Source organism: Cloeon dipterum, chromosome 4 (genome assembly GCF_949628265.1).
Source record: "Cloeon dipterum chromosome 4, ieCloDipt1.1, whole genome shotgun sequence".
NCBI lineage: Eukaryota > Metazoa > Arthropoda > Insecta > Ephemeroptera > Baetidae > Cloeon > Cloeon dipterum.
In genome coordinates, this window is record NC_088789.1 from 28,176,052 (window position 1) to 28,202,674 (window position 26,623).

General features: G+C 41.6%; 5 protein-coding genes across 7 annotated transcripts; 3 read left to right on the forward strand and 2 right to left on the reverse strand.

Moving 5' to 3' along the window:
• Positions 1–353: 353 nt before the first annotated feature.
• Positions 354–23,310, forward strand: LOC135941973 (zinc finger CCCH domain-containing protein 15 homolog). 3 transcript variants are annotated; one of them, XM_065487813.1, is made up of 9 exons: positions 354–364; positions 21,079–21,169; positions 21,255–21,326; positions 21,386–21,653; positions 21,713–21,810; positions 21,870–22,079; positions 22,138–22,254; positions 22,772–23,036; positions 23,093–23,310. In XM_065487813.1, exons 2-9 carry the CDS (start codon positions 21,095–21,097, stop codon positions 23,203–23,205), a joined length of 1,218 nt encoding a protein of 405 aa, XP_065343885.1. In that variant the 5' UTR covers positions 354–364; positions 21,079–21,094; the 3' UTR covers positions 23,206–23,310. The 3 variants fall into 3 exon arrangements, with proteins under 3 accessions (XP_065343885.1, XP_065343883.1, XP_065343884.1); XM_065487811.1 differs by lacking the exon at positions 354–364 and adding an exon at positions 20,780–20,830 and having other exon boundaries at positions 21,081–21,169; XM_065487812.1 differs by lacking the exon at positions 354–364 and adding an exon at positions 20,803–20,841 and having other exon boundaries at positions 21,081–21,169.
• LOC135943927 (pro-resilin-like) lies at positions 3,571–5,001 on the forward strand. The gene is made up of 3 exons (XM_065490596.1): positions 3,571–3,693; positions 4,033–4,311; positions 4,364–5,001. The coding sequence occupies exons 1-3, from the start codon at positions 3,688–3,690 to the stop codon at positions 4,694–4,696; spliced, it is 618 nt and encodes a 205-aa protein (XP_065346668.1). The 5' UTR covers positions 3,571–3,687; the 3' UTR covers positions 4,697–5,001.
• LOC135942943 (pro-resilin-like) lies at positions 15,881–18,878 on the forward strand. Its single transcript, XM_065489301.1, has 3 exons — positions 15,881–15,980; positions 16,496–18,370; positions 18,430–18,878. Exons 1-3 carry the CDS (start codon positions 15,975–15,977, stop codon positions 18,706–18,708), a joined length of 2,160 nt encoding a protein of 719 aa, XP_065345373.1. The 5' UTR covers positions 15,881–15,974; the 3' UTR covers positions 18,709–18,878.
• Pex16 (peroxin 16) lies at positions 18,931–20,510 on the reverse strand. Its single transcript, XM_065489302.1, has 5 exons — positions 20,308–20,510; positions 19,871–20,108; positions 19,536–19,815; positions 19,383–19,486; positions 18,931–19,331 (listed from the first exon to the last, which is right to left on the reverse strand). Exons 1-5 carry the CDS (start codon positions 20,429–20,431, stop codon positions 19,082–19,084), a joined length of 996 nt encoding a protein of 331 aa, XP_065345374.1. The 5' UTR covers positions 20,432–20,510; the 3' UTR covers positions 18,931–19,081.
• LOC135941971 (PMS1 protein homolog 1-like) lies at positions 23,288–26,576 on the reverse strand. The gene is made up of 13 exons (XM_065487808.1): positions 26,355–26,576; positions 26,170–26,290; positions 25,886–26,050; positions 25,519–25,835; positions 25,346–25,468; positions 25,144–25,293; positions 24,661–25,084; positions 24,472–24,569; positions 24,256–24,418; positions 24,042–24,201; positions 23,727–23,987; positions 23,528–23,672; positions 23,288–23,471 (listed from the first exon to the last, which is right to left on the reverse strand). The coding sequence occupies exons 1-13, from the start codon at positions 26,496–26,498 to the stop codon at positions 23,319–23,321; spliced, it is 2,424 nt and encodes an 807-aa protein (XP_065343880.1). The 5' UTR covers positions 26,499–26,576; the 3' UTR covers positions 23,288–23,318.
• Between the last annotated feature and the right edge of the window lie 47 nt (positions 26,577–26,623).

Consider the following 26,623-nt stretch of genomic DNA (forward strand, 5'->3'; position numbering starts at 1 on the left):
CTGTAATTTTTTGAGAAACTTGGCTGGAAAGTTACCGTGCTTTTCAAATGGTAATGGCTGTCTCCTTACTTGAAATCCGATTTTATTTCAAAACCAAGAGTTTCCCCAATAAGTGGCATACACCGTTGGACAGATCTCGACGAGAGGAATCGGAATTTGCCAAGAAAATATGTTCAAGCACTGTAAATTTTGGAGAAAATTGGCAATATTTGAATTTTTATTGTAGGAAGGTCATTTTTTTATTATTGCAAATTGTTGAACAAATTGTTTATCGGTTAATTGTTTAAGGCATCCAACAGTTTAAATAATTTTCAATTGTTGCCCAGTATCATTCCACTTTAAAAGTTTTCCCATGACAATTCTGTCAATTTCAGAGAGTTTTCTTATTAGTTTTCGAGTGATACCTTTTCAAAACTCTAAAAAAACACAAATTTTCCGGCTTTCCCGTCTCTTTCAAATATTTTAAATTCCAAATATCGGGTTCTAACCATAAGAATTGCAAAAACTACCCACCGTTAGACTCGTCTCAACCTCCCCTGACCAGCTAAAGGGTTAAGGGGATGTTTACCTTCCACCCCTCAATTCCCCTGCTAAAAATTTAATCATAATTTTATTTTTAAATCTAATTGAAGTGCCCAAAATTACGGCTAAATTATTAATTCACTTCTCAGTTTTAAGCGGTCAATACGCAACTAAAACTTCGCTTTTAATAAGCTCGTGGGCGCTGCATTAATTAGAAAATGGTCCGGCGGCGAGAGATTTCCTGGATGCCCATCACTCACAATCAAGCGGCGCGTTGCAAAGCATCATTTCACCGAATTCACGCCTGGATCGCCAATACGCCGCACTTCTTCTCCATTAATTGAAGATGTATATACATCGAGTAGGCAGCCGCGTGTTATTGCAAAAGCCGTGTATGTGTATGTGAAATTTCATCTGCCTGTGCAGAGCACAAGATTACCTCATCGCGTTCGTCAGCTTAATAGGAAATCAAAGGTGGCGCATAGCGATTTCGGCTGCGCGAGTGGGGGAGAATTAATAACTAATTAACGACTAATTGGATTCGCAGCCTGACGCCTGAGACACGCACGCACCTCAGATCATTTTCGGCCCACCGAACGCGCGAAAAATGAGGCGAAAAGCACTCTATTAGAAGGGAAAACGCCGAGAGATTCGACTCGCCCGCTTCGTCAAAGGTGATGTGTCGATTTTGTAAGCAAGCGCTCTCTCGTCAGCCGCGGGGACCGAATTTCTTCCCGAAAATGATTCAGTCATGCATTCCAGATCAAATTCACTGCTGATTCACTCTCGATTACGAGAACTGCTGCTGCTGCTGAGAGGAAGTCGTTACTTATTCATAAATGTGTGCGAAGGAAGGTGCCACCTTTGACCTCATAAGCGATGAATATTTATAATCGGCGCATAGCGAGAGAAGACTTTTTACTCGATCATGCATTGTTTGCCGTTGTTCAGCTTGAATGCAATTTCGTTGTGGTAGCGGCTAATGACTGTAACTACACTTGGTAGCGAGCGGCGAATGACTGGTAATTCAAATACCTCGGCGTTTTTTACCTTTAACTGCACTTCGTTACCAAACACGGTTTCGTGCGTCTTTTGTTTTTTTTTACAATGATCTACACCAGGACAAAATTTTACACCATTATGATGGTTAGAAGCGTGATTTTTATGCCATCTAGTGTATGCGATGACAATACATGCAGCAATCGCAGAAATCAAAACTCAATAATCGCCGACATTGTCATCGCCAAATCTCGGGTTTAAGACATCAGAATTACAAGAACAGCACACCGTTCAACTCGTCTAAACCTTCCCTAGATAGCCGAAGGGTTTGGAAGGTGATCAACCCTCATCCCCCTTCCACCCTGTGCACTACAGATAAGATAAAAATCGCGTTGCTTAGCACTTTCAGACACTTTTTCTCTACAAAACAAGTCTCTTAAATTAAAAAAATACTACCCTAAATTGCATTGGCTATCTATAGGAAATTGAGATGAGTCGAACGGTGTGCAGTTTTTACATTTTTTTATAATTAGAACCCAAGATTTGGCGGTGGCAATGTTAGCAAAAATGCATGCACGCGCTCATAATATAACGTTAAACTTGATCTTTGCCGACATAGTCATCCCTAAATCTCGTATTCTAAGCTCTAGACGAGTCGAACGGTGTGCCGTTTTTGCATTTCTGACACTTTGAACCCGAGATTTAGCGATGACAATGTTGGCAAAAATCAAATTTTATGTATGCGTGTATGGTATGTATTTTTGCTAATATTTGTCAAATTATCACATAATTACGATAATAACCATAATAAATATCAAATTGCATAACTGTATCTTTAATTATTTGCACAAATCAATGTCTTAAGGCAGCATAATCACTTGGTAATCAAACTCAAATGTTTAATACCACCTTCAGGGTCAAGTTTTGGCTATAAAATAAATTAGTGAGACGAAGATTTCTTATGGTGTGACGGTATGAAAATAGCTTCACGATAATGAAGATTTTAAATATCGATATCGATTCTACCAACTCATAACGCAAATTTAATAAACTCGTTTTAAGTCTCTCCTGTAAAATCGGTATCGATGTAAATAAAGGTAAAAAACGCCGAGGTATTTGAATTACCAGTCATTCGCCGCTCGCTACCAAGTGTAGTTACAGTCATTAGCCGCTACCGCAACGATTTGCTTGGTGCATCTCTACGTGGTCGATTGAGCCATTACAGGCAACAATGAACTTCGGGGGAAAAAACTCAGTTTGAAAAATAAGAAAATTTCCTTCTATTTCATTCTTATTTAAATTGAACATGATGATAGTTTTAAAACATAAGTTTTATTCCCCATTATCAGTGGTCAGCGAGTTTATTTTGTACACGGCGGAGACCACGGAAAATCTGACTGGCTGGCGGTGGTATACGCTATTGTTGGCCAATCAAAACGTCTGTGGTTCTCCGCAGCGTGAAATAGATCGTGGGAAATTCACCTTGGAGCGAAGGAAAAATTATTTTATTTAAACTATCATCTGCGGTTGAAAGAAAAACATTCAATTAAAAATTTGCTTGTTAAATGGTGCATTGTTATAAATTTTCCATCCAAGAAATTAAAGTTCCTGGCTATATTTTTCCGAAAAAAATCCAACTTTTAATATTTATTGCGTCCTTTCAAATGATTAAACTACAGTTTCTGGGAACTACTAAAATTAAATATCTCCTTTTTTTGAAATCCTGCCAACTTTGCGTAATTTCCGAGCTCCTCCATTATTTGTTGTCAGCCGTGTAAGAACATAATGTATCACACGTCCGATCAATCTGCTTTTCACAACAAAATCGCGAATTCTCCGGCCAAGGCTGCACACGATGCTTACACGACCTTACATTGTCAATGCGGTTCGAGTTTGAAAAAAAAATAATCTAAATCTTCCTCTAATTGGAAGCATGTGAACGGTATGTCGGCGGCCCCTCTCTCGGCGGTTCAAAGTGAAAGATTAAAAAGTTGTGCCCCTCTCAACACAATAAAAAACAAATACATGCATGCATACAGCAGCAGCAGCGCATCAACCCTTGCTCATTTTGCGGCAAGTGGGAGGAAATCACGCCGAAGTGCAGTATAAAAGCGGTCGGTGGCGTCCGAAGAGCATCACTTGCACACCACCGAGATCTCATCCAACATGAAGGTAAAGTATCGTCGCTCTCGATCCATATTGCATCTTCTCTCGGTCGATTGCTCAAGTCACGCTTCCACTTAATTGTATCAAAAGTAATTGATGGCAAGCTCTCACACTTCCAATGGCAATTTTATCCGCATTCTGTGCCACATGAGACTCCATTTCATTCCAAACCAATCATGCGATTGAGTAGAAAATTTTAATAGCTTTATTTTCAAAATTTAACTTCTGGTCTTTTCAAGCATTTTTCATTAAAATCATTTATTAAACAAAAATACAGCTGCAATAATCCAAGATATTTATTTTTCAAGATTTACACCCTAAAAACCAATTCATTTGCTCCCCCAGGCTTTCATCGTTCTCGCCCTGCTGGCCGCCGCGTGCGCCGAGCCCCCCGTAGGCAACAACTACCTGCCCCCCAACCAGGGTGGCCAGTCTTCCGGAGGCTACAGCAGAGGAGGCCCTTCCAACGGCGGCTTCTCCTCGCCTGGAGGCTTCTCTGGATCCAACGGCGGATTCGGCGGCGGATCTCAGGGTGGCTACCCCTCCGGACCTGCTGGTGGTGGATACTCCTCCGGAGGACCTGGCGGATTCGGCTCCAGGAACAGCGATGACGGATCCAACGGCGTAAGAAATTCAACCGTTTTTTTAATTTAAAAAATTAATTTTTTTAACGCAGGAGCCCGCCAAGTACGAATTCAAGTACGACGTGAACGACCCTGCCAGCGGCAGCGACTTCGGCCACAGGGAGAGCCGCGACGGCGACTACGTTCAGGGCGAGTACCGCGTGCTGCTCCCTGACGGCCGCACCCAGATCGTCAAGTACGAGGCCGACCAGAACGGATACAGGCCCACCATCGAGTACCAGGGCGAGGCCAACAACGGCGGTCAGGGCGGCCAGGGCGGTTACCCCTCTGCCGGCGGTCAGGGCGGCTACCCCGCTGCCGGCGGCCCGGGTGGATTCGGAGGCGCCTCCTCCAGGGCACCCGGATTCGGCAACGGCCCCTACTAAATGCGAATCGTGCATGATTGTAAATTAGTCATCGCAGAGTTACCAACGGAGATGAAATTTTGTGTATAATTAGACTTGTTTTCAAACTTTGTTTGGCTGTAAATTTTATTATTTGTAAAGCAATTGTTTGCTGTGTCTCCAACTGATGAAAATTTGTGTTTTGGAAGGTGGAGTGAATCGATCGTTACCTTGACGTTGTATTTATAATATCTATGAATGATTTGTAAATTTCTAACATTGACTATAGCATTTTATCCATGCACTAACAGTCAATAAATAAATAAATATATACTCTCAAATAACAATCCTATACTCTTTTATTAATTCGTGCATTAATTAAGCCTAAAAACGTTCAAATTACCTTGGATTTTTATAATTTCTACAGCAAGAAGAGTTTATTCAACACATTAATTTAAACTAAATTTATTTCCACGCATAAAAGGTTACACTACTTTCAGGTCAAAGAATGAGTTTTTTTTGTAAAATGCAAAAATACGCCATCCTTTGGAAGAGGCTGGAAACACTACACAAAAAGATTGCTCAACCTTTTACATTAGAAAATGATCGCAGGCGCGTGATGCACGAAATTGGCCTGCATTGACGCGCGGTCAGAGTGCCGAGCTGCTCGACTCATCACGATTCTTCCAATTCAAAGTTAAAAATTGAATTTAGATTTCAAAACACACTCTCATGATACCATGTTTGGTTAGAGTGCAAGCTGCTTAATTGAAAAATTTAGGACGTAAGAGCACTAAGGAATTTCATTTTTTATTTCTGAGAGTCGAATTCGGTTTTGCAGACAAATCATTCAGTCGAAAATGCGACACAAAACGTAAACCCGTATTTAAATTCAGGAGATTTTTCGTCTGGAAAAGTGCCAGTGACCAATTAGAAGCCAGCCTTGTCACTTATTTGCTTTGGACGTCACTGTGGCGCTGCCATCGCTTCGAAAAAGAGCCAATCAGAGCACTTCTTCCTTCTCCGATTGGTTGCTTACGTTCTTGTCGCACTTTTTACCGCCAAAAAATGATTTTTACGTTTCCGACGTCGTATTTAATTTTCACCAAGTCATTCAGCTAATATTTAGCTTTATTTTAGCCTCAAGAAACGATTATCACTGTTAAAAATTAAACTCCAGAGATCCTATTACAGAAATATGTAAAGGAGGTAAAAATGAGCTTAAAAAATTCCGTCAATGGAGTGTAATTAGGGAGGACGCAACTATTCAGCCTTTTTACGGCTCGTGTCATGTCATGTTTCTGCAAGAGAAGCTTCTTATTTGTCCCATTGTTAGTAGCAAAATTGCAACTCACGACCGACCGACGACGCTCTCCTTACGCGAATTATGGTCCATTAAGATCGAATGCTCCGATTTACAAACGCTATGCGCGGCCTCTTGGCATGTGGGTGCGCATTCTTTCCAAATGCCTGCAAGCTCGTTTAGCAACACTTTTTCGGACCGCGTGTGTGAAATTTAAAATTAGCTTGCTATCTAATATGTAATGAGCAATGCGTCCATAAAACATATTTATTATATCAATCCCATACACGAAAGATATTCGATACCGTTCGAATTCTAACTTTTTATGACGAACAATTTAATTAAATCCATTCATCTGAACATTTTTTAGGTCAAATTTAAAAATATCTCATTTAGAAAGAATTTGTGCCGATTTTCGGATCTATTTGCAATTATTTAAATGCGATGGTAATTCGAACGCAAAAGCGCATCTCTTGGCGTTGATCGCGTTGATGAAAAGTTGCGCAAGACGCGTGTTACACTTTCGATGGAGCGCATGCTGTACAAAATGCAGCGCTCGAATACAATAATTGCTGCGCAGTTATGACTTCAATGCACGCGATTATCTTGCTATGTATTTATGTGCAGAAATAATGCACATCGTCCTTTGCTATAGAAATGTGTGTAACTCGATCTGGATCAATGATGCACGCACGACGGCATCAGATGTAAAAACAATTATTTATCTCGTTGGCGAGTGTGCCCAGTGGCGGAATAACTACTTTATGTGCAAATCTGCATTCAAAGTCAGTAAAAAGGGGTCACATTCTGCTAGAATTTATGCAACTTTACTTTTTAACGCCAAAATTGCATAATAAAATTAAAAAATTATTTAATTTCTTGAAACAGACGAATTAAAAAAAATTGTTGCCTAGATCATCCTCTTTTTAATCTAGCAAATCAGAAAATGCAGAAATTTTTATGAAACAGGACTAAATAAGAAATAAAAAATAGGCATTGAGATTCATTTTTGGCGCCGTCAGATTTTCGCCGGCATTACCATGAGTTTGGAATTCCGACTCAACTTCTACCTTTCTTGCGATCAAATTTTGATTGAGTACTCAATGGTTAAAGAACTATAATTACTCAAATGTAATGCCAACGGGACAAGAGTTTAAAAAATTCGTTAAAATAAGTTAAAAAATAATAATTAAAAAAAATAAAACAAATACACTACAAAACAAAACGTTTGTTCTTCAAATTATTGAAATAAATGGCAGGTAAAATGTGCTATTTTATTTTAATATTTTTTATTTTTATGTTTACTAATTTTTAAACTTTAACATTATTTCTTAAATTTGTATTAAATAGTTTTAACAGTAGTTTGATTAAAAAATTTAGTACATTTTTTCTCTTCAATCCTACTTTATTTAATTAATCTAACTATTTATTTGAGGTATTTATATTTTTTTAATTATTTGATAATTTACAACTAATAAATTACAGATTGCAATTCTATTTCTTATTTCATTGAAGTTACATGCGGAGGAAAGATGAAACTGCTCACTCAGAGAACTTGCAAATCTAGGAATTCGTCATTATTTATATACAAATAGGAATAGTTAACCGCAATAATTGTCCGAAGGACCAAATTTATGTCAGAAATAATGAGAACAAGGTTTGTTTACATACGCGCACACTGTAAAATTGAGTGAAATAAATTTTTGCAAGCTTTTTTTGATCCAGTCCGCGATCCGCGATGCACACAGTGATCAGGCACAGCACCCTTTAGGTCGTTTCTTGTCGAACACAAGGGCTGAAGGCAGGGTTCGCCAGTTTTGAAATGTGCAAAACTGCGCCACTGTGTTTTAGCGCAAAAAATCAACTAGCAAAACCACCAGTTTAGGATTTTCCGCTTTTTTTCAAATTAAATCCCGAAATGAGGTCCAAAACAGTCATGAAATTTGGAAATTACGATGAAGTGGGAAAATTTTCAGTTTTTTGTGTGAAACCAGTTGCTTTTATACTGATTTTGCAAAATTCCTATTTTTGGTCATCGATTTGGGAATTTTTAATCCTTTTTAAAAATGCACGTGTCTCGGAAAATGCGCCAAATTGCAAAAAATGCAAGTTTTTTTACGAAAAAAATGTGGGTTTTTGCTAACCCTGGCTGAAGGACACCAAAACGAAAGTACACAATTGAACAAACACCGTTAATAAGGTTATTAAACGATCTTCTTGGCTCTTAGACACTCTAGGAAGGGTAACTGTGCTGCAGCTGAGGGGTAGCTAGCTCCGTTTACCCCTCCGTCAAAGCAGGTGGCTGCATGGCACGTTTAATTTCAATCACTTGATTATTTAGCAATTTATTTTAATAAAATGGCAATTACGAGTCTTCTAATAACAAAAATAAAAACAATCAATTACAGACAAATTTTCAACGCGCAAAATAATTAAGAAATCCGCGTTCTGATTTAATCTAGATCAGTTCACACATTTAAGAGAATTTGCTCAACCTTTCAGGTTGGTAGCAAGGTCGTGAGAACCTGTCTTCACACGCACACACACCAGGAGCGAAACAAAAAAATCTAATTAACATGCACCTGCTTATAGCTTTTCCAGATCCGCCACTGGCGTTTGATCTCTTGGAACAATGCAGGCACGACAAAGAGTCGCATCTCTCACCATCGACGGACCAATCAATCCATTTGTCCTGGCGCACGGGGCACACACGGCTAGACAGACACGTCATTTCTCACTTTCACTGGCCCATCTCGTGCAAAGAAAAAAATAAATGAAACAATCCGAGCAGCTAGTAGGACGTTATGAATGGGTCTCCCACAGTCTTGATCTTTTCTTCCATCTGTTAATTGCAGCTAATCGTGTCGGAGATAAAATAATTAATTTATCTGCTCGCCGAAAAAGGAGTCTTGCCATAATGAATCAAATCTGTAAATTACTTAACCCATTGCACCTTTTCGCTACCACGTCATCGTCATTTAAGAGTTCAAATGAATTAAAGAAAAATCTAAAGCTGCCAAACTGTTCGGATTTCTATAAACTTTGCATTTTTTTAAAATAATATAATGATTAAGCCATTTTCACTCTTTTGTGAATGTTTGGGATTTTTACAAAATTTTCCAGCAAAAGAGTTTCAATTTTTTACAAAGAAATTTCTTCATTTCAAAATAATTTCCTGGTAAATAAAAGATAATTTTTACCGGTAATTATAGGAATATAATATTTTCTCCAGGATTTGTAAGAAATTTGTGAATTTAATCCGCTTGCCGAAGAAAGTCTCCGCACAATTCGAGATTTTAACGTTCGATTTTATTTCTATCCGGCTTCTAAAATCTCAAGGATTTGTGACAATCAATTGAGAAAATGAATTAATTTATTTATTTGGTAAAGTGGTCACGATTTTCGCAAGCTAGCACCTACACACAAAACCGAGAGATTTATAATTTGTCAGACCTTTTTCACGTAAATATATGACATTTAAGGAGCACACATATTGCACATTTTGTTATGCACGAGAGATGTTCGCCGATTGAATCTCCTTGCCTGACGGATCGAGAAAATTGTAACGAGCCGTGGGAGCAGAGCAGAAATCGTCGATTGAGTAATTACACACCGGCAGCAATCTCATTGAGGCCTGCTGAATTATGGTCGAAAGAGGAGGTTGTTTCGGCTTTTCCTGACACATCATGCGAAATTATTTTAAATTGTTGTTCGAGGATAGACGGCGAGCGCAAAATGATGAGCGATCTGCAAAAATTATTAGTTAGAACACACTTGATAAATCTTGCACTTTTCAAGGGCGCCGCGCGTAACTCATGATCTTAAAGTGACATGTGTAGGTTGTGTTCTTGAAATTGGGATGCGAGAGCCACCTGATTGCAATCTTATTCCTTAAAGTGAAGCAGTATTTTTCATCCATTGATGGTTAGTAAACGTGTATTTTTTTAACCGAGAACATGAATAAAATTAGTTTGACGATTTAATCTCGGGATTAAAGAGTTACATATTCTCAAACTGCATACTGTTCCACTTGTCTTCACTTCCCGTGAAGAACTGAAGTTGTTTCTGGGTGATAATCACTAAATTCCATTGCGTAGTAAAGTGTAAACTACAAAAATTTGAAAAAATTTACGTTTTTTAGGGTGGATAAAAGGGGTTGAAGGGTTAACACTCTAAAACTACTTTGGCTATCTATGGGAGGTTAGGACAAGTACAGCGGTGTGTGGTTTTTGATAATCTGATAATTAGAAGCTGAGATTTGGACGTTTAAAGCTGAATAAAGCACCAATTTTGGAGTTTTTATTTTTTAATAAAAAATTAAGGGCAAACACCATTCCAGATTTTTGTTTATCCTACATAATTTTTTGCGCTCTACTAGATAGCTATATTAAAATTAAAAAAATTAATTTTATTTCGAAAATTTCAGCGGGGGCCAGATTTGCGAAAAAGTTTATTCCTTCTGCGCAGATCCATGATGGCGTCTGAATTTGGAAAACAAAAAGCTCTCTTTGGATTGCCGTACGAGTGTCAAGAGTTTGTTTTTACGATCCAGAAGTCACAGTTAGTATACAAGTAATGCAAATTATGTCACAATATTAACGAAAAATTGGTTCTTTTCACGTAACCGTTTTTTCGCGCCATACTCCATCGGACGCCATGTCTGCGCGTCGCACGAATCTGGTCCCCACTGGAAAAATTTAATTTAGCGACTTATCACTTCGAGGTCAGCAGGAAAGTTGTTCCTCTTAACGAGACGAGTTAAACAGTGTCCGAATATTTGTTCTACAATAAATTTAAACTGATTTGGATTTGGAGTGTCCATGAAACCCGCAAATTAAATACGATTTAATTTTTTTTAAAGACGTTTTAGGTCAAATATATGGCAAAAAAATCATCAAGATCTTCATGCCCCTGGCAGAACAATAAATTAAATCTAATTTTTATGGTTGGGCAATCTGAATTGTTGCTCCACTTGATTCGTTTCCAAGGCAAAAATTTGCATTGACCCTCTTGAGAAAATGTGCAAAAGCCGTATGAATAAATCACACATTTCACTCTCCTTTGTAATAGCGAACGCGTCCTTTTCGCAGCGCACACATGGTGCGTTATTTGTTATTTTCCTTATCGATGGATCATTTTGACAGTGAGCTAGCTTTTGTGAGCATCGCACGATTTAAAGAGGTCACTTGTCTGCACACACTGTGTGTGTGTGTCCAAAGTGTTATAATTTGTTGCTCTGCTCGGCCTCGCGTGTCATCTTTTTCACTAACCGAAAAATTATTTTTGCAACGCGCGCGCGCACTCCAAGGCTGGCCATGCAAACAATTATTATTACGACGACGACTTATCTGGATGAGCAGGCGCGCTCTTAACAAATCAATTAGCCCTTCTCTCTCTCTCTCTCTCTCTCTCTCTCTCTCTCTCTCTCTCTCTCTCTCTCTCTCTCTCTCTCTCTCTCTCTCTCTCTCTCTCGTCGGCGAGCATGCATTAATTATGACGGATTGCATTCCGAAAGGAGAGGAGAAGTGCAAGTGGCTCGCTGCGGTCGTTTTTAATAACCAGCTGGCCACCGTGATTGCCTTGATTTATTGCAGATCTATTGGACTGCCAGAGAAGATCACGATTTTGTAGGCGGATGTGTATGTGTGTGTTTGTTTCATCCTCCAAACGAATCTAGGAGGTCTCCGTGGGCATAAAACACCTGGATCTCAAAGATTGTTGCGCCTTCTAATTGTGACTCATGCTATGGGAACCAAATAAACGAACGTGCTTAGACACGAGAATGCTATTTCGGACGCGGAGGCGGATGGATTTTTTTATTTTAAACCACCAAGGAATTTATTTTAAAATATCTGGCTCAATTTTTAAGTGGCAATAAATTGTTTTTTATATGTATTTGAGCTAAACTAAATTAGTTTTTACTTGCAAACTGCGTCGTATAAAATTGCTCGGCAAAATATTCGTTTTTACGGGTTTTACGGGAGATTTTAGGACCTCAGTATTTCATCACCACGTGGGACAATTTCAAAAGTAAGAAGATTTTTTGATTCCTCTCAATGAGCCCGATCGAATTGACACTAAATTTGATGTCCTAAATTAAGATCAAAGGTCACTAATGTTAATATTTGTTTCTAATTAAATTTTTGAAAATGAGCCCAGGGTTTTTGAATTTTTAAAATGGCCTTAAAAGTTGTCCCATGGCATGTGGGAACTTGTGTGAAAATTTTAGAGTGGTATTCCTTTCCATTTTCTAGAAAAAAATTATAAACTAAAATAATACAAATTTTTGGAATTTTTCGCGTTTTACAAACATTTTGACAACTCCAAATCTCGATTTCTAACCATCATAATTGCAAAAATTACCCACCGTTAAACTCGTCTTGATCTCCCCTAACAAGCCAAAGTGTTTAGGGGGCGCTCACCCTCACCCCTTTTCATCCCCTGATGAAATTGTAATGGAAAAAACGTCGCACCGTCACTCACCGCCCAAAAAAATATTTCCAAAGTATCGAAACTCATCCAAATTACTCAACCCATTACCATTTTTCACAATTGAAAGTGTCTGAAATTTTATAATAAAATAGCTCACGATCGTTTCTCTTTTTAATTTTTAAGAAATGTATTAAATTCTTGGAAACGTGAAGAGAATTCCGAACCTTTTGCAACGAGAGGTCAAAAGTATAACAAAAGCAACACCTTAAAAAGGGCGTTCAGAGGCAAACACAATACTGGATTATGTTTCTCCCCTTTCCCTTGCCCATTGCGTAATGCACCATCGGGCTGTTCAACTGTTCAACTTCCTAAGTCGTCATTTTCCACCTGCGCGCATATAAGCACAGATAAAACGTGGAGAACAATAGTCGCGATAATCGTGACCCGCGTCAAAGCGCGGACAGCAGAAGAGCGAAACAAAAATGATAAAGATGATTTTCGCGAGTTAATAAGGCGGTTCGTTTCCACCCCCATTGACGTCACGGGGTTTTCTCATCCTCTTCATAATTGGGCACGTCAAGGATAATTCTTTCTTTCCGCCTCTTCTTTATATCAAAATCAGACGGAAGATTCTTTCCCACGTTCAGCATTTCGAGCCGATGCCAGGAAAGATTTAATTTCTATTTATAGAGTTGCACATCGGAAAAAACTCGTTTCAATGGAATTTAATGGGCTTTAATTGCTACTGCGATGCGAGTCACGTTGTGTATTCATTGTTGAATATTCTCCAAATGCAATTGGCCTATCCCGATGCATGCGAGAGCAGGCGGAATGCATTTTATGCACCATTAGTTACCATTTTCCATTGTCCGCACGGCACCGTGCAAATGAAAACATTCAGTGCTCTCAGCGCACAATAATATTCTCTGAATTTAAAGTAATTGCGCGTTTCGATCGAGCTACAGAGTTGTACACGTGATTCTGAAATCATTGTGCATCGCTCTTTGTAAATCACGGACCGTTAAATTAGTTGCTGGCCGAATCAGTCAAATAAATTATGCGTTTTAATTCGAAAATGATGGCAATTTTTCGAAAAAAAAAAATTTTACCGAAAAAACATGACTATTTGTCGAAGGAATATAGTTCCTGTTATTTATTTTTTGTTGGATCCTCGCCTCCGTAATTCAAAAGTTAAGTTTAAACAGCCAAAATTTAATGAACAGTGGTCGGATTTTAATAAAACTTACATTTTTGGAATCTGCACAGCGATTCTGGGAAATTCGCGTGCAGAAATTTAACGGCATTTTCATTTTTTCGGAGATAAATTTAAAGAAATCAATTAAGTTCTTATTTTATTTATTAAATTGAAGTCCATGAAGGTAAATGATAAAAACTATTTCTTACTTTCTCAAGTTATTGTGAGATTTTGCTACAGGTTCATCTGCACTCGAGGCGTTTAACCAATACATTTCTGCAATGTCTCTAATTTCTCACGATAAGCGTCTGCCGGGCAATTAGTAAAATATTCTTAGAGTAACCTACATTTGTCGATTTCCCGCTGGAGTTCAATTTACGAAGCTGTACCCTGTTGCGTAACGAAACGCCGGGCAATTATCAGTCTGTTGGAGTGAGGAGGAGCAAAAATACATAAATCATGTGCGCGAATAGAACTGATTTAGTTTTAATTGCTTGTTAATTGCAACACGCGAGAGAAGGCCGCGCGCGCGAGGATGGACCGACAGCTCAGACGGTGAAATTAAATATATGTAACGTAATGAATCAAATGCAAATAAATCTGTAAAAAAAATAATGCACCGCGGGTAATTACAATATGTGTATACGGAGTACGTACACTTCACTTTCTCTCTTTCTCGAGAGGAGAATTATTATTATTTTGATGCGCGCCGTAGTAAACAGGAATTTTTTTATTTACTGCGGTGCAGGCGTTAAAATCGCCGAGCCGCGTGTTAATTTTAATGCCTCTCCAGTTAATTACCACGTGACAAAGAGTGGATTGTTAATTCACCCTGACGTGCATTCAATTACGTTTCTTACCTTGCAGTTGTTTTATTCGGCGTATTCGTGGCGCTGATTTCATTTATTCGCTCTGCGGGGGCGACACGTTTACTTAATCCTTCGCTTTTCGATTCGCAGACCTGCACTTCTCGGAAGATAATATTTAATCCATTAGCATAAAATGGGAATTGTTCTTTGGCGGCAATAAAACATGGCTTTTACGGGCTGCGAGTTAAAAACCAGCTGATGGGTGAAATCAATTTTCAAAATCGATTGCTGGCTGCACGAGCGAGCACCGCGCCGTAAATTTACTGCTCGGTAATTTGTGCGTGGAAAATTATATGACGCGTGGAGATTGCAACTGGCCCCTCAACAAACATATCATCGCCGCTGATTTTTTTTTTGCCGTTAACGGCTACCGAGGGTCAGAGTGAAATCAGACAGAATTTCAGCATTTTAAAACCTGACACTCGAACGTGGAAAAATGACTGTTTTTTTTTAAAATAACATTTTGCAGTTTTTTAAATTAAAATAAAAGAACAGGTTGTGGAAAAGGGCGTAATTCGCGGGAATTTGGAAATGGGGGCGTGGTCCCTCGGATAATTTAAAAAGGCGTGAAACTCGTTGAAAAGCCCGGGAAAATTTTAAATTTTAACATTATTTACGGAGAAAAAGCAAGAATTTTGAAATGAGAAGAGGTGGTTCCCAGTGAAATTGAAAAGAAGGCGTGGCACGTCAAAAAGCGCGGGAAAATCGTCCAGTTCTACAACTTTCCTGAGATTTCTAGGCAGATTTCTGATTAAATGATCAACTTTAAGGTTTTGCAGGGATAATCGATGTTCAAACCTCTTGATTTGTGCTGATTTGATGGCCTATTTTTTGAACCTATTAGAAGAAATTTCTAAGTTTGGACAGAGTAAACAGCACAGAAGTCAATTTCACAATTGACACATGCTGCGAGAGCGCGAAAAATGTAATGAGCTGTGCAAAGTTTTCACCACAAAGCAAAGTGTGCGGTGGGCCAATTGGGAAACTAGACTAGTTAGGGCGGCTTTGATTTGCAGTCAAAATAAATATTATGCATTCTAGCCGAACCGCATTGAGGGCGGATTGATCGCTCTCATCGCGTTTAACAATGCAAAGACGCAAGGCCGTCGTTAATAGCGCGTGAATCGCTCAGGCCATGCAGGCAAAACTGGAGCATCATCTGTGCTGAAAGCGAGAGTGCCGCTAATGGAGAGTGCCCCGCGCGGCGCTTTTTGTGTGCACATGTGTGAAGAGGTGCCGGACAGCGGGAGAGATCTCAGCGAGTGAGGCAACGGCTCGGCGAAAAAATCGAATGGAATGAGATGCACCTAGGAATCAGCCTAGCCGAATATGTCTGTCTTGTCTGATGCAAAACGCCGGCCCCCACCCCCCGTCCAGTTAATTGAAAGAGGAGCATCGCGATGATTTTTTAAGTGTGATCGCTCGGCTCGCTTGGAAGGGGATGAGTACAAGGTATATATAGTGCGTGCACTGCTGATTGCAGCACATCTCACACAACAACCCGCACAGATCGAGCGCAACATGAAGGTACGTGCACTCACAAAATCTCAAAATCTCAGGTTTTATTTATTTTTTTAATTTAATTTTCCCCTCATTTGGTTTAATATTGTTTATTTGTTATCAGTCAAGTAAGTGTCCAAAAATTTTATTATTATTTGTTCTTCAGGAAGCAAGTAATTTTGTCAATTTGCATAAATAAAATCCAAAATTGAACTCGATTACAACAAGTAAGCAAAATAATCCAGATCTCTGCATTTGGATTTGGAGGAGCGAAGATAAAGCAATTTATTTTATAAATAATTTAATTCTTTTCTTGTAAAAAATTAAATAGTTTCGGCACAGCACTAAATTACAAATTGCCGCAAATAAACGTTTTGCCTCCACGCGTTACATAAGTAGATGATTTGAGAGAAAGTTCAAGGTTTTCCTCATCACTTATTCGCGCGAGTATGCATTCATCAAGATGCGCTACTTTTACGCAACGCCGTCATTCATCCTGCTCTATCTTGTTGCAAAAGCACTCACGAAAAACCTTTTCGCAGCTGTTCGTTATCCTCGCCGCCGCCGCGGTGGTCGTCCTGGCCGAGCCGCCGGCGCCCAACCAGAACTACCTGCCACCAAGCCGCAACGCCCCGTCCGCCAGCTACGGTGCACCCTCGAACCAGTACGGAGCCCCCTCCAACCAGTACAGCACCCAGTACGACGCCCCTTCGAGCCAGTACGGCGCCCCGTCAGACTCGTACGGCGCCCCTAACTCGCAAAACTCGCGCAACGGAGGCGGCAGCAACAATTTTGCCCCTCCCGCGTCCAGGGTGCACCTTCGTCTCTTCGGCAACTCGAAGTCCGGCGGCTCCAACGGCGGAAGCTATTCTGACTCCAAGGCCAACCAGTACAGCAGCAGCAGCAGCAGGGCTTCCGCCCCCTCTGCCCAGTACGGAGCCCCTGCCGCCTCCAGCAACAACGCTTTCAGCAGCCGCGCGCAATCAAACCAGCAGTACAGCGCCCCCTCTAGCCAGTACGGCGCCCCCTCCTTCTCCTCCTCCGGGGCCTCCCGCCCTTCCAGCCAGTACGGAGCCCCCGCCCAAAACTCCGGCTTCCGCGCCTCCGCCCCCAGCAACCAGTACAACGCCCCTGCCAGGACTCCTTCCGCGCAGTACGGTGCCCCCAACGCCTTTAGCACCCCTGCGTCCACCTACGGAGCCCCTTCGGTCGACCTCGGCCGCTCCGGCAACAACAAGCAGTCCAGCCCTTCGAACACCTACGGAGCCCCGTCCGGTGATTTCGGCCAGCAGTCGACCTTCAATTCTCGCCCCTCCTCCTCGTACGGTGCCCCCTCGGCCGACTTCGGCCGCGCCGGGAACAACAAGCAGGCCTCTTTCGGCGGTGCTCAGCAGTCCAGCTCGTTCGGATCCGCCCCTTCCGCCACCTACGGAGCACCCTCCTCCTCCTACGGCGCCCCTTCGGCTGACTTCGGCCGCTCCGGCAGCAACAAGCAGTCATCTTTCGGCTCCAGCCCTTCAACCTCCTACGGAGCCCCTTCCGTTGAGCTCGGCCGCTCCAACAAGCAGTCCACCTTCAACTCCCGCCCCTCCTCCTTCTCCTCCGCTCCTTCCTCCACCTACGGAGCCCCCTCCGGCAACAACAAGCAGTCCAACTCGTTCGGAAGCAGCCCTTCGGCCACCTACGGAGCCCCCGCCGGCTTCGAGAACCAGTACCCCATCCCCGACCTGCGCGTTCCTTCGATCAATGAGCAGAACAGGAACGTTCCTTCCAACAAGTACGGCGCTCCTTCGGCCAACAACCAGCTGAGCTCGTCCGCCAAGGGCTCCTCCAACTACGTGGCCCCCGCCTCGTCGTACAACGCCCCCAGCGCCAGCTTCAACTCTGGCCCGGCCAACGACTTCACCCAGGCCATCACCCCTTCGACCGAGTACGGCGCCCCCGCCCCGTTCGCCAACTTCGGAGCCCGCACCCCTAACTCCGGCTTCCGCGCCTCTGCCCCCTCCTCTCAGTACGGCGCCCCCAGCTCGAGCTTCCGCGCCGCCACCCCCTCCTCGACCTACGGCGCCCCCAGCTCCGCCCCCTCCTCTCAGTACGGCGCCCCTAGCTCAGGCTTCAACGCCGCCACCCCTTCCTCGACCTACGGCGCCCCTAGCTCTGGCTCCCGCGCCTCAGCCCCCTCCTCTCAGTACGGCGCCCCTAGCTCTAGCTTCAACGCCGCCACCCCCTCCTCGACCTACGGCGCCCCCAGCAGCTCCCCCAACTCCAGGTTCAACGCCCCCTCCTCCAGCTCGTTCGGAGGCAACAAGCAGTCGTCCTTCTCGTCGGCTCGCGCCCCCAGCAGCCAGTACGGCGCCCCCTCGAGCCAGTACGGCGCCCCCATCAACCAGGGTGTGACCACGGAAGATCCCCTTGCTGTAATACCTAGTTGAAAAAATATCCCAACCCCCTAGTAACCCTTTTGTAATTTTCGCAGGAGCCTGCCAACTACGAGTTCAAGTACGACGTGACAGACGCCGTCAGCGGCTCCGACTTTGGCGCCAAGGAGGGTCGCGACGGAGAAACCACCTGGGGAGAGTACCGCGTGCAGCTGCCCGACGGCCGCACCCAGATCGTCAAGTACGAGGCCGACCAGAACGGCTACAGGCCCGAAATCGAGTACCAGGACCCTCCTAACGGCTTCAACGGCAACAGCGCCGCCGGAAACGGAAACGACGCTCCCTACCCCCCATCGAGACGCCAGGGCGGCTATTAAGGAGCGATAGTTGTATTTATTCTCATGTTTGCTTGCCCCTGATTATTGTAATGAATGCTTGTACATAGTTCATTATTATCAATCACATTTTTGCTCTTTTGTTGTTGTGTAGAGAATATCCAACTGATTTGTTAGCACGCGCTGACAAAATAAATCGAAACTGAATCAAATTTCGTTGTTTGTGTTTGTGGAAAATCCAGATCAATTAAAAATCAGTTCTCATTCAAAGTATAAAAGTTTGCTCACTTTAATCAACAAGAATAATGGAAATATTTAAAACACATTAAAAAAAATGCAAATACCTTCCCTTGACAATTTGGTCCAATGAAAACTAGAAATCATGTAACAACTGGTTTACTCACATAGTTTGGCCTCAGGAAGACCACATGTAGAAGTAAATAGCCTGCCACTCTGGAATGTACCTTTGTAAGGGTCTACAAATGTGGTGGGCAAGGGGAATTTTGTTCGACAGCCCTTCAAGCAGGATGTGCAGCCGGGATTTGCTGTACTTTTCATAGAAAGGAGATCGGAGAATGTAGAAGAGCAGACAGAGAGCACGCCTGGACAGCTCGAGGCGCTGCTTCTTGGTCACGTGCACCTCGCTCTTCCTGTACATCTGCAAGCTGCGACAAAATATTAATTAATTTAAATTATTCAAAATCCAAACTCAGTACCTGGTGATGTCCATCAGCAGGGAAAACATCCACGGCTTCCAGCTGGTTTCACCGAAGACCAAGCAGCTGGCCAGATGAATCATGGGTTTGGTAATGTAAATGACCTAAACACCAAATTTAGGACCTACAAAGAAAACTATTTAATCAAAATACTTCTGCACTGGTGTGCTGGATGGCCAGAGTTTCCTCCTCGGCCTCGGACAACGCGGGCGGCTGAGGGGCCGTCCACGTTCGGCAGTGGAGGGGAGGAGCGGCCGAGATGGTGCGAATGACCCTTCCCGAGCTCAGGGTGAAGGAATGTGAGTAGCGCTCGGCGGCGGGGGTTTCCACCTGAGCACCATTGGCAATCTTGCTCCTCTGCAGCGGAGCAATTGGAGGACATTTCGTGATCTTTTCCTTGTACTTCAGCAAAACCACAAGCCGAGACACACACCTGACGAGTAAATGTTTAATATCAAATTAATTGTCAGTGATAAAATTAATCTCACTTGAAAAATTGGACAATGACGACGATTGCCCATCTGCCTCTGTTCCCCCACAGTTTCCGAGCAGCGATTTCGAGGAAGACTTCAGAGTACTCAAGCACAGTGATGAAAGTTTTAATTCTTTTGCCTTGTTCGACTGTTGTTAGCCTTGCGGATCGAATTATCCTGTCGTTGAACAAGACTAGAAGATTTGACAGCAAGTAGACGAGCTCCGATAAGACGCTGGAATTTTGCACCCGTCCTGGAATTAAATAAAAATATATTTGCATGAAGTTATAAAATATTATAAAACTAAAATAATGTTTACTATAAACGAGAAAAATATGTACATTTTATAGCTGACTTATTTGAACATAATAGGAGGTAACAAATTGTTATCATTGCTTGTTTATCTCGTTTCAGTGTGACAAAATACCATAAAAAATAACAATATTATGCACCTGCTAGAAAATATGATACCCATTTTACGGTAGTTTCCAAATCGGACGTGAGTTGTGGATTGCTGCTAATCCAAGTTTTGTAAGCAGCAAACAGTTCTGCAACAGACATGCTGCTTGGATTCATGTTTAAGTAAATTAATTGTCAAGATTTCCGATGTAGAACGATTAAAGAGTGATCAAAGGGTCATGCTTGTTGTTTTTTTAAAAGTCATGACGGTTTTCAATTTAGAAATCATCAAATCATTGCATAACCGGTTAATTTAAAAAGCGCGTGAAGTACCTGAAAAGCAATGCCTTTTTATCTCTCATTGATATTCTTAATAATTTTATTTAATTTCAAAGCGGTTTTTAAACATTGGAAGTAATTTCCCCATTTTTTATATTAAAGATTGCAACGTTGATAACCGGTTATTGCTGATGCAGTTTTAACCGGGTGGGCGGGTACCAGGCACAATCAGCATCGAGAACGAGAACGTGTGTGTGTCTGTTTCTTGTGTTGTTTCTCGCAGCTGACATTTCTGAGGTAACAATTTTGTAGGTTCCTTCTGTTTTTTAACCTTTTAATCGTTTCAACACTGCACTTAACATGATTTTAACCAAATATTTTATATCTATGCCCATTTAAAGACGGTGAAAGATGGGGCATTTTTGTATTTTTTAGATTTTTTTCGCTCATTTCACGCGTTGAACTTTTTAGTCGGCTTGCATCAATTTCTTTATTTTTCTGCACTTTGAGCCTTTGAATAATAATTATTAATTTTGTCCTCTCCCAGGTTTCGTTTGCACAATGCCACCGAAAAAACCAGCACCGGCTGCGCCTAGCAAAAAGGCAGATGCCAAGAAGAAGGAGAAAGTCATAGAGGTACATTTTATGCCTGTCAAATAACATAATTAGACATTGCTTAGATCTTTAACGTTTTCTCATAAATTTATATGATTTTTCGCAGGACAAAACATTCGGTTTGAAGAACAAAAAAGGCGCCAAGCAACAGAAATTCATCCAGCAAGTTGAAAAGCAGGTATTATTCCCCTCAAATGCAATGATAACCTGATTTTTATTACACACTTTTTGAAAAAGGTTAAATTTGGAGGGAATCCTAGCAACAGAAAGCTTGACGATGCAAAGAAGGCCGAGCTGGAAAAGAAGAAAAAGGAGGACACCCTCGGCTTGCTCTTCAAACCCGTTGCCACGCAAAAAATCGAAAAGGGAGCCGACCCAAAGTCCATCTTGTGCGCGTTTTTCAAGCAAGGAACCTGCGGAAAGGGAGACAGGTGCAAGTTTTCTCACGACTTGACCATCGAGCGAAAGGCTGAGAAGAGAAGTCTTTATGTCGATATGAGAGATGGTTTGCAGACATTTTTTGTGATTTAGAAAATCCTGATTACTAATTTGTAAACCAAACAGATGAGAACATGGACGATTGGGACGAGGAAAAGCTGAATGAGGTCGCGGAAAAGAAGCACGGAGAGGCTGACTTGGCCAGGCCCAACCAAACTGACATTGTGAGCCTGCCTGATAGAATCAAATCACAATAATTTACTTATTACAATTTACGATATAGATCTGCAGATATTTCTTGGAAGCCGTGGAGGTCAGCAAGTACGGCTGGTTCTGGGAATGTCCAAATGGTACAAAGTGCATCTATCGACACGCCCTGCCTCCTGGCTTCCAGCTCAAAAAGGACAAGAAGAAGGAAGAAAAGGCTGACAAGATTTCCCTCGAGGATTTGATTGAGAAGGAGCGGGCTGCCTTAGGTGTCAATCTGACTAGAGTAATTTACCGTAAGGTCACGCCGTAAATATTTTTTAACAAATTTTACCTACTGCCAGGTCACGCTTGAAAGCTTCCTGTCTTGGAAAAAGAGAAAGCTTACGGAGAAAGCGAAAAATGCCAAGATGGAGGAGGACAAGAAGAGGCAAGAGTTCAAGGCTGGAAGACAAGTCGGGGTTTGTACTGGTTTATTTTTTAGGGTTTAAAGCTCATCAATAATCGATTTTGCAAGTTTCTATAACGAAAAATAGAGCAGCAGTCTTGGTAATAGGGAGTAACTCGCGGGAAATTTCGAAATGGGGGCGTGGTACCCAGAAAATTAATAAAGAAGGCGTGTCATGTGTCGTAAAGCGCGGGAAATTTGTAAAATTCCACGTCATTACGGAGAATTCTCGTAAATTTTGTTTTGGGGGCGTGGCTGTCCAGAAAATTGAAAAATGGTGGGCGTGGCACTTGTCACAAGACGCGGGGAAAAATATAATTTTGACGTTTTCAGCCTTAAACTTGAGGGAATTCCACATTGGAGATGCGGCTTCTCAGGAAATTAAAATGTAGGGCGTGGCACTTGTCATAAGGCGCGGGAAAATCGTACATTTCGTCGTTCTTTCTGTTCTCTGGGCAAACCTTGTTAGATAATTACCGCTTTGAAAGTCTATAGATGAGTTTCTAAATAAAATTGTTGACGAATTTCAGATTTCTGGTCGTGAGATGTTCGTGTTCAATCCTGAACTGGCTAAGGAAGGTGACGATGACTTTGAGGAAGGTGGCGAGGCAGTCGACTACCGACAGCTGTCCAAGGACGACGAGGATGACGACGGAATTGAATACAAGGAAATTGTTCTCGACGACATTGCCCTTGAAGCGAGCGAAGTTGATGGCACTGGATCGGTGGCTCCTGAGAACAGGCTAGCTGACATGGCGGCCCAGGCCAAGACAGTTTCCAATGGCACTGCAGAAGGTTGGGGTTTGGCTTGATGTGTAGATAATTTTTCTTAAATCTTTCGTTTCGAGCAGACAATCCTGGCGCCACGGCAGCAGCCATCGACGAGAACCTATTTTTGGACGATGATCTAGACGACCTGGACGAGGACCTTGAAAACTTAGACATTTCAGATAGTGAATCATAGCCCAGGTCAACCAATTGATGTGAGGATCAATTGAAAACAAGCTGCAACCGTTTATTTGTGCAAATTGGTTGAAAATATAATATTTCCTTTCAATTCTAGAAACAAGTTAAATTTTATTGCGACTGGGTTTTCATGGTTTGCGACAAAAGCGGGCCTGAGTAAACTGTGGCTCTGCACGGCTTTCCGTGAGGGCATTTTTCCTCCAAACTGCAATGCGTAGTAAAGTTTTCCAAAAGTCTCTTGAAGTCGTTCTTGTTCTCAACGGCCTGAAAATTAATTAAGAGTAAAAGACCATTAAATTATTTTAAATTTAATATCTCACGTTCATTTCCTGTGGGTTCAAAATGGTTTCTAAAATTTCCTTGATCAGCCAAGGGTTATAAGTGGAAATCTCTGAGCCTTGTCGAACAAGCCAATTTCCATTCCACTTGCCGAGAATTTGAGTATCTGGCACATTTGACTCAAGCCTAGAAAAAAGAATTAATTCATAAACTTGAATGGCTCAATTTAATCTAAAATACCTCGCGAATTTCTTTTTCATGATGGCATCTAAAGTTATAGGCACCTCAACCACTCTAGTCAATTTTTTCTTTTTCATTGGTGATTTTTGGGGATTCTCCTCCTGAACTTTGGTTATAATTTCAATTTGTGGAGCTGCAACAGCACTAACAGCAGGCGTCTTCTTATCAGCAAGAGTTTTCAGCATGCTCAAACACAAACTCGCTTCAGCAGACTTTTCTGGTTCCTTCTTTTTTATTTGCTTCTTTGCAACTGGCACTGGGCTGAAAATTAAATTGAAAAGGTTTATTTAGTCGTTCCTGGAAAAACTGACATACCTATAAGCATTTGAGACAGAGGAATTGTCCAATTTGCTCAGCTTGTACTCCTGAGCCATTTGGCCGAACTTTTCTTTCTCTTCGTCGGGCAGATCTTTCCACAATCTGGCCAAGAGAGGAGCCACCTCGCACAGCCCCATATTTGGTCTGTCCTTGAGCACTGTTTTTCATTAAATTAATTCAAAAGTTATATTAATTAAAGAAACAATAGTACATTTAGGTCTAGTTTCCTTGCAGAACATGTTGAAAGCCCGCAAGTTATTTTGTCCCATTTGAGTGCAAGGACTCGCCGAGAGCGACAGTCGCCTGTCATATTGAACTTTTGCTTTGGGGGCTTTTGGCTGTTGAACTTTCGGTTGCACTAATAGTTGACAACCCTATAAAATCGTTTGCAATTTCTGGATTTAAATTATTATAAAAGAGAAAATACCTCAATGAAATTCCCTGAACTGCCAGGAACATGGCCGCGACTCCAGTCTGCTTGATTTACTTCCATGGGCGCTTCAGCTTTTTCCAGCTCCTCTGTGACTATAAGATTTTTAAAATTAGTGGATTTTATTATATATTTGATTAATACACTGTAGTAAATTAGTTTAGCTAAATTTTATTAAATTTTTACCTGGTGAATTCGATTGATTCAAAAGTTTCTCCAATTCAAGAAGCGCTGCTTCATCTTCCAAAGAGAAAACAAAATCTTCAACATCCTCAGGCAATTTTGGGGTAGAAAGAAGTGAGTTGTCCTTTAAAGTGTCTTCCAATTCATCCTCAGAAGATGGTTCTGACAGTGTAAATGGAGAGGGCTCCACTGGAGTCTCATTGTCAGGGGCTTCAGGCGTTTCAGGTACAAAAAATTCCAGTTTAAAAGACGCAGCTGGGGAAGACTTGGCATCAGGCTCTTCTTGAGAATCGCTTACAGTCTCTTGATCAGAAATTTTCAGCCGTTTGTTGGCTGGAGGCTCAACTACTTCGTCCACTTTATTAGGAACTCCTTCTTCGTCGTAGAATTCATCCATCATGGTTTGAATTGCTTCCAAAAGTTGGTCCTGCAGATTGAAATTTTGTTTATATTCATGCTCAGGGAAAACCTGAATGTTAAAATCACCTCTTTGGCAGAGCGCAGCATGAATTTTGATTTGTCAGGCTCAAGATTGACGTCCAAATCTTCCTGGTTCACTTTCAAATCCAGCACACACGCAGGGTACCTATTTTTCCCAATAGAAGGGAACCGAAGCCTGAATTTCTCCATTAAAACCTACAGAAGCTCACGTTATATATTTAAAATATTGGAAAATAAATCGAATTACGTCTTCGATTTTCTTGTGGCGCACAACCCTTTTGTTCATGATCAAAATCAAGGCTGATTTGGTGCTTTGACACGTTTCATTCACCACTCCAACCTTCGTGGGTAGCACTGCAGTAATGGATCCCTAAAATTTTGAATTAAAACCAGGAATGTTCAAATTATCGTCACATTTACCCACTCATCAAGCTCAGATTTGACGACTTTGTAATTAGAGACCAAGTTGTGTCCGAGAATCTCTCCAAGCGCCGTTTTGATCGGCTCGCCCGCCGCAATGGGCACGCTCTGCTTTTTCCAAACCAAAGAGCCTCCGTGCACAAAGAAAATGCGCACAAATGGCCAGGCAACACCCAGGGCTCCAAGATAGGATTTGATTTTAGAAATCGTGCCTGTTTTGGAAAATCCCTGCGTGTTTGCCGTCGCTTTGGCGCTGAGCAAAATGCGCCTTCGAGCTGGTTGGTGGTGGTAAATATTCTGGACACAAATCAGTGTACCTGAAATTTTTGAATTTAATTAATTAAAATTGTTCAAATATGAAAATCACCTTGATTTAGGTGAGAGGGAGACTTGTCCACGATTTCTCCATCAGAGTTGAATTTGTATGTGGTTGCTACTGGATCTTCTTCAGTTTTTGTCGTGATAGAAACATCAGAAATACAACAGATACTGGCAAGTGCTTCGCCTCGAAATCCATAAGTTCGAAGAGATTCTAAAAATTTAAAAATTATTCATATCAAAATTCTTACACAGAATTAATGGCTCTCCCCCACACCCCAAATCCGGCTTAAATTGTGATTAAATATACATATCTACGGATTTTATCTGTACCTAAATCAGAGAATTCCTTGATTTTTGAAGAATATCCAGGTTTGCACATAACCGACACATCTGACAGGCTAATTCCCTTGGCATTGTCCTTGACTGTAACCTTGTCGAGACCGTAGTTTTCCTTTTAATACAAATTAAAATTGAGAAATACAAATATTTTATCTCATAAAAAAATTATGTATTACCAATCTGATGTCAATAGCTGTGGCACCAGCATCAAGAGCGTTTTCCACCAATTCCTTTACGACATTGTACGGTCCCTGGATGACCTGGTTGCTTGTGATCAACCTAGCAGTATTCTTGTCTAAAAACTTAACAGCGTCAGTCATTGTAAAATTCGTAATATTAAAAAAAACAGTCAGAAATTAAAGTGACAGCCACATCAAAACATGTGTTTCATTCGTGATTCGCGGTAAATTTTTCTCCCAAGTTATGAAATCCCCCACCAAAGTGA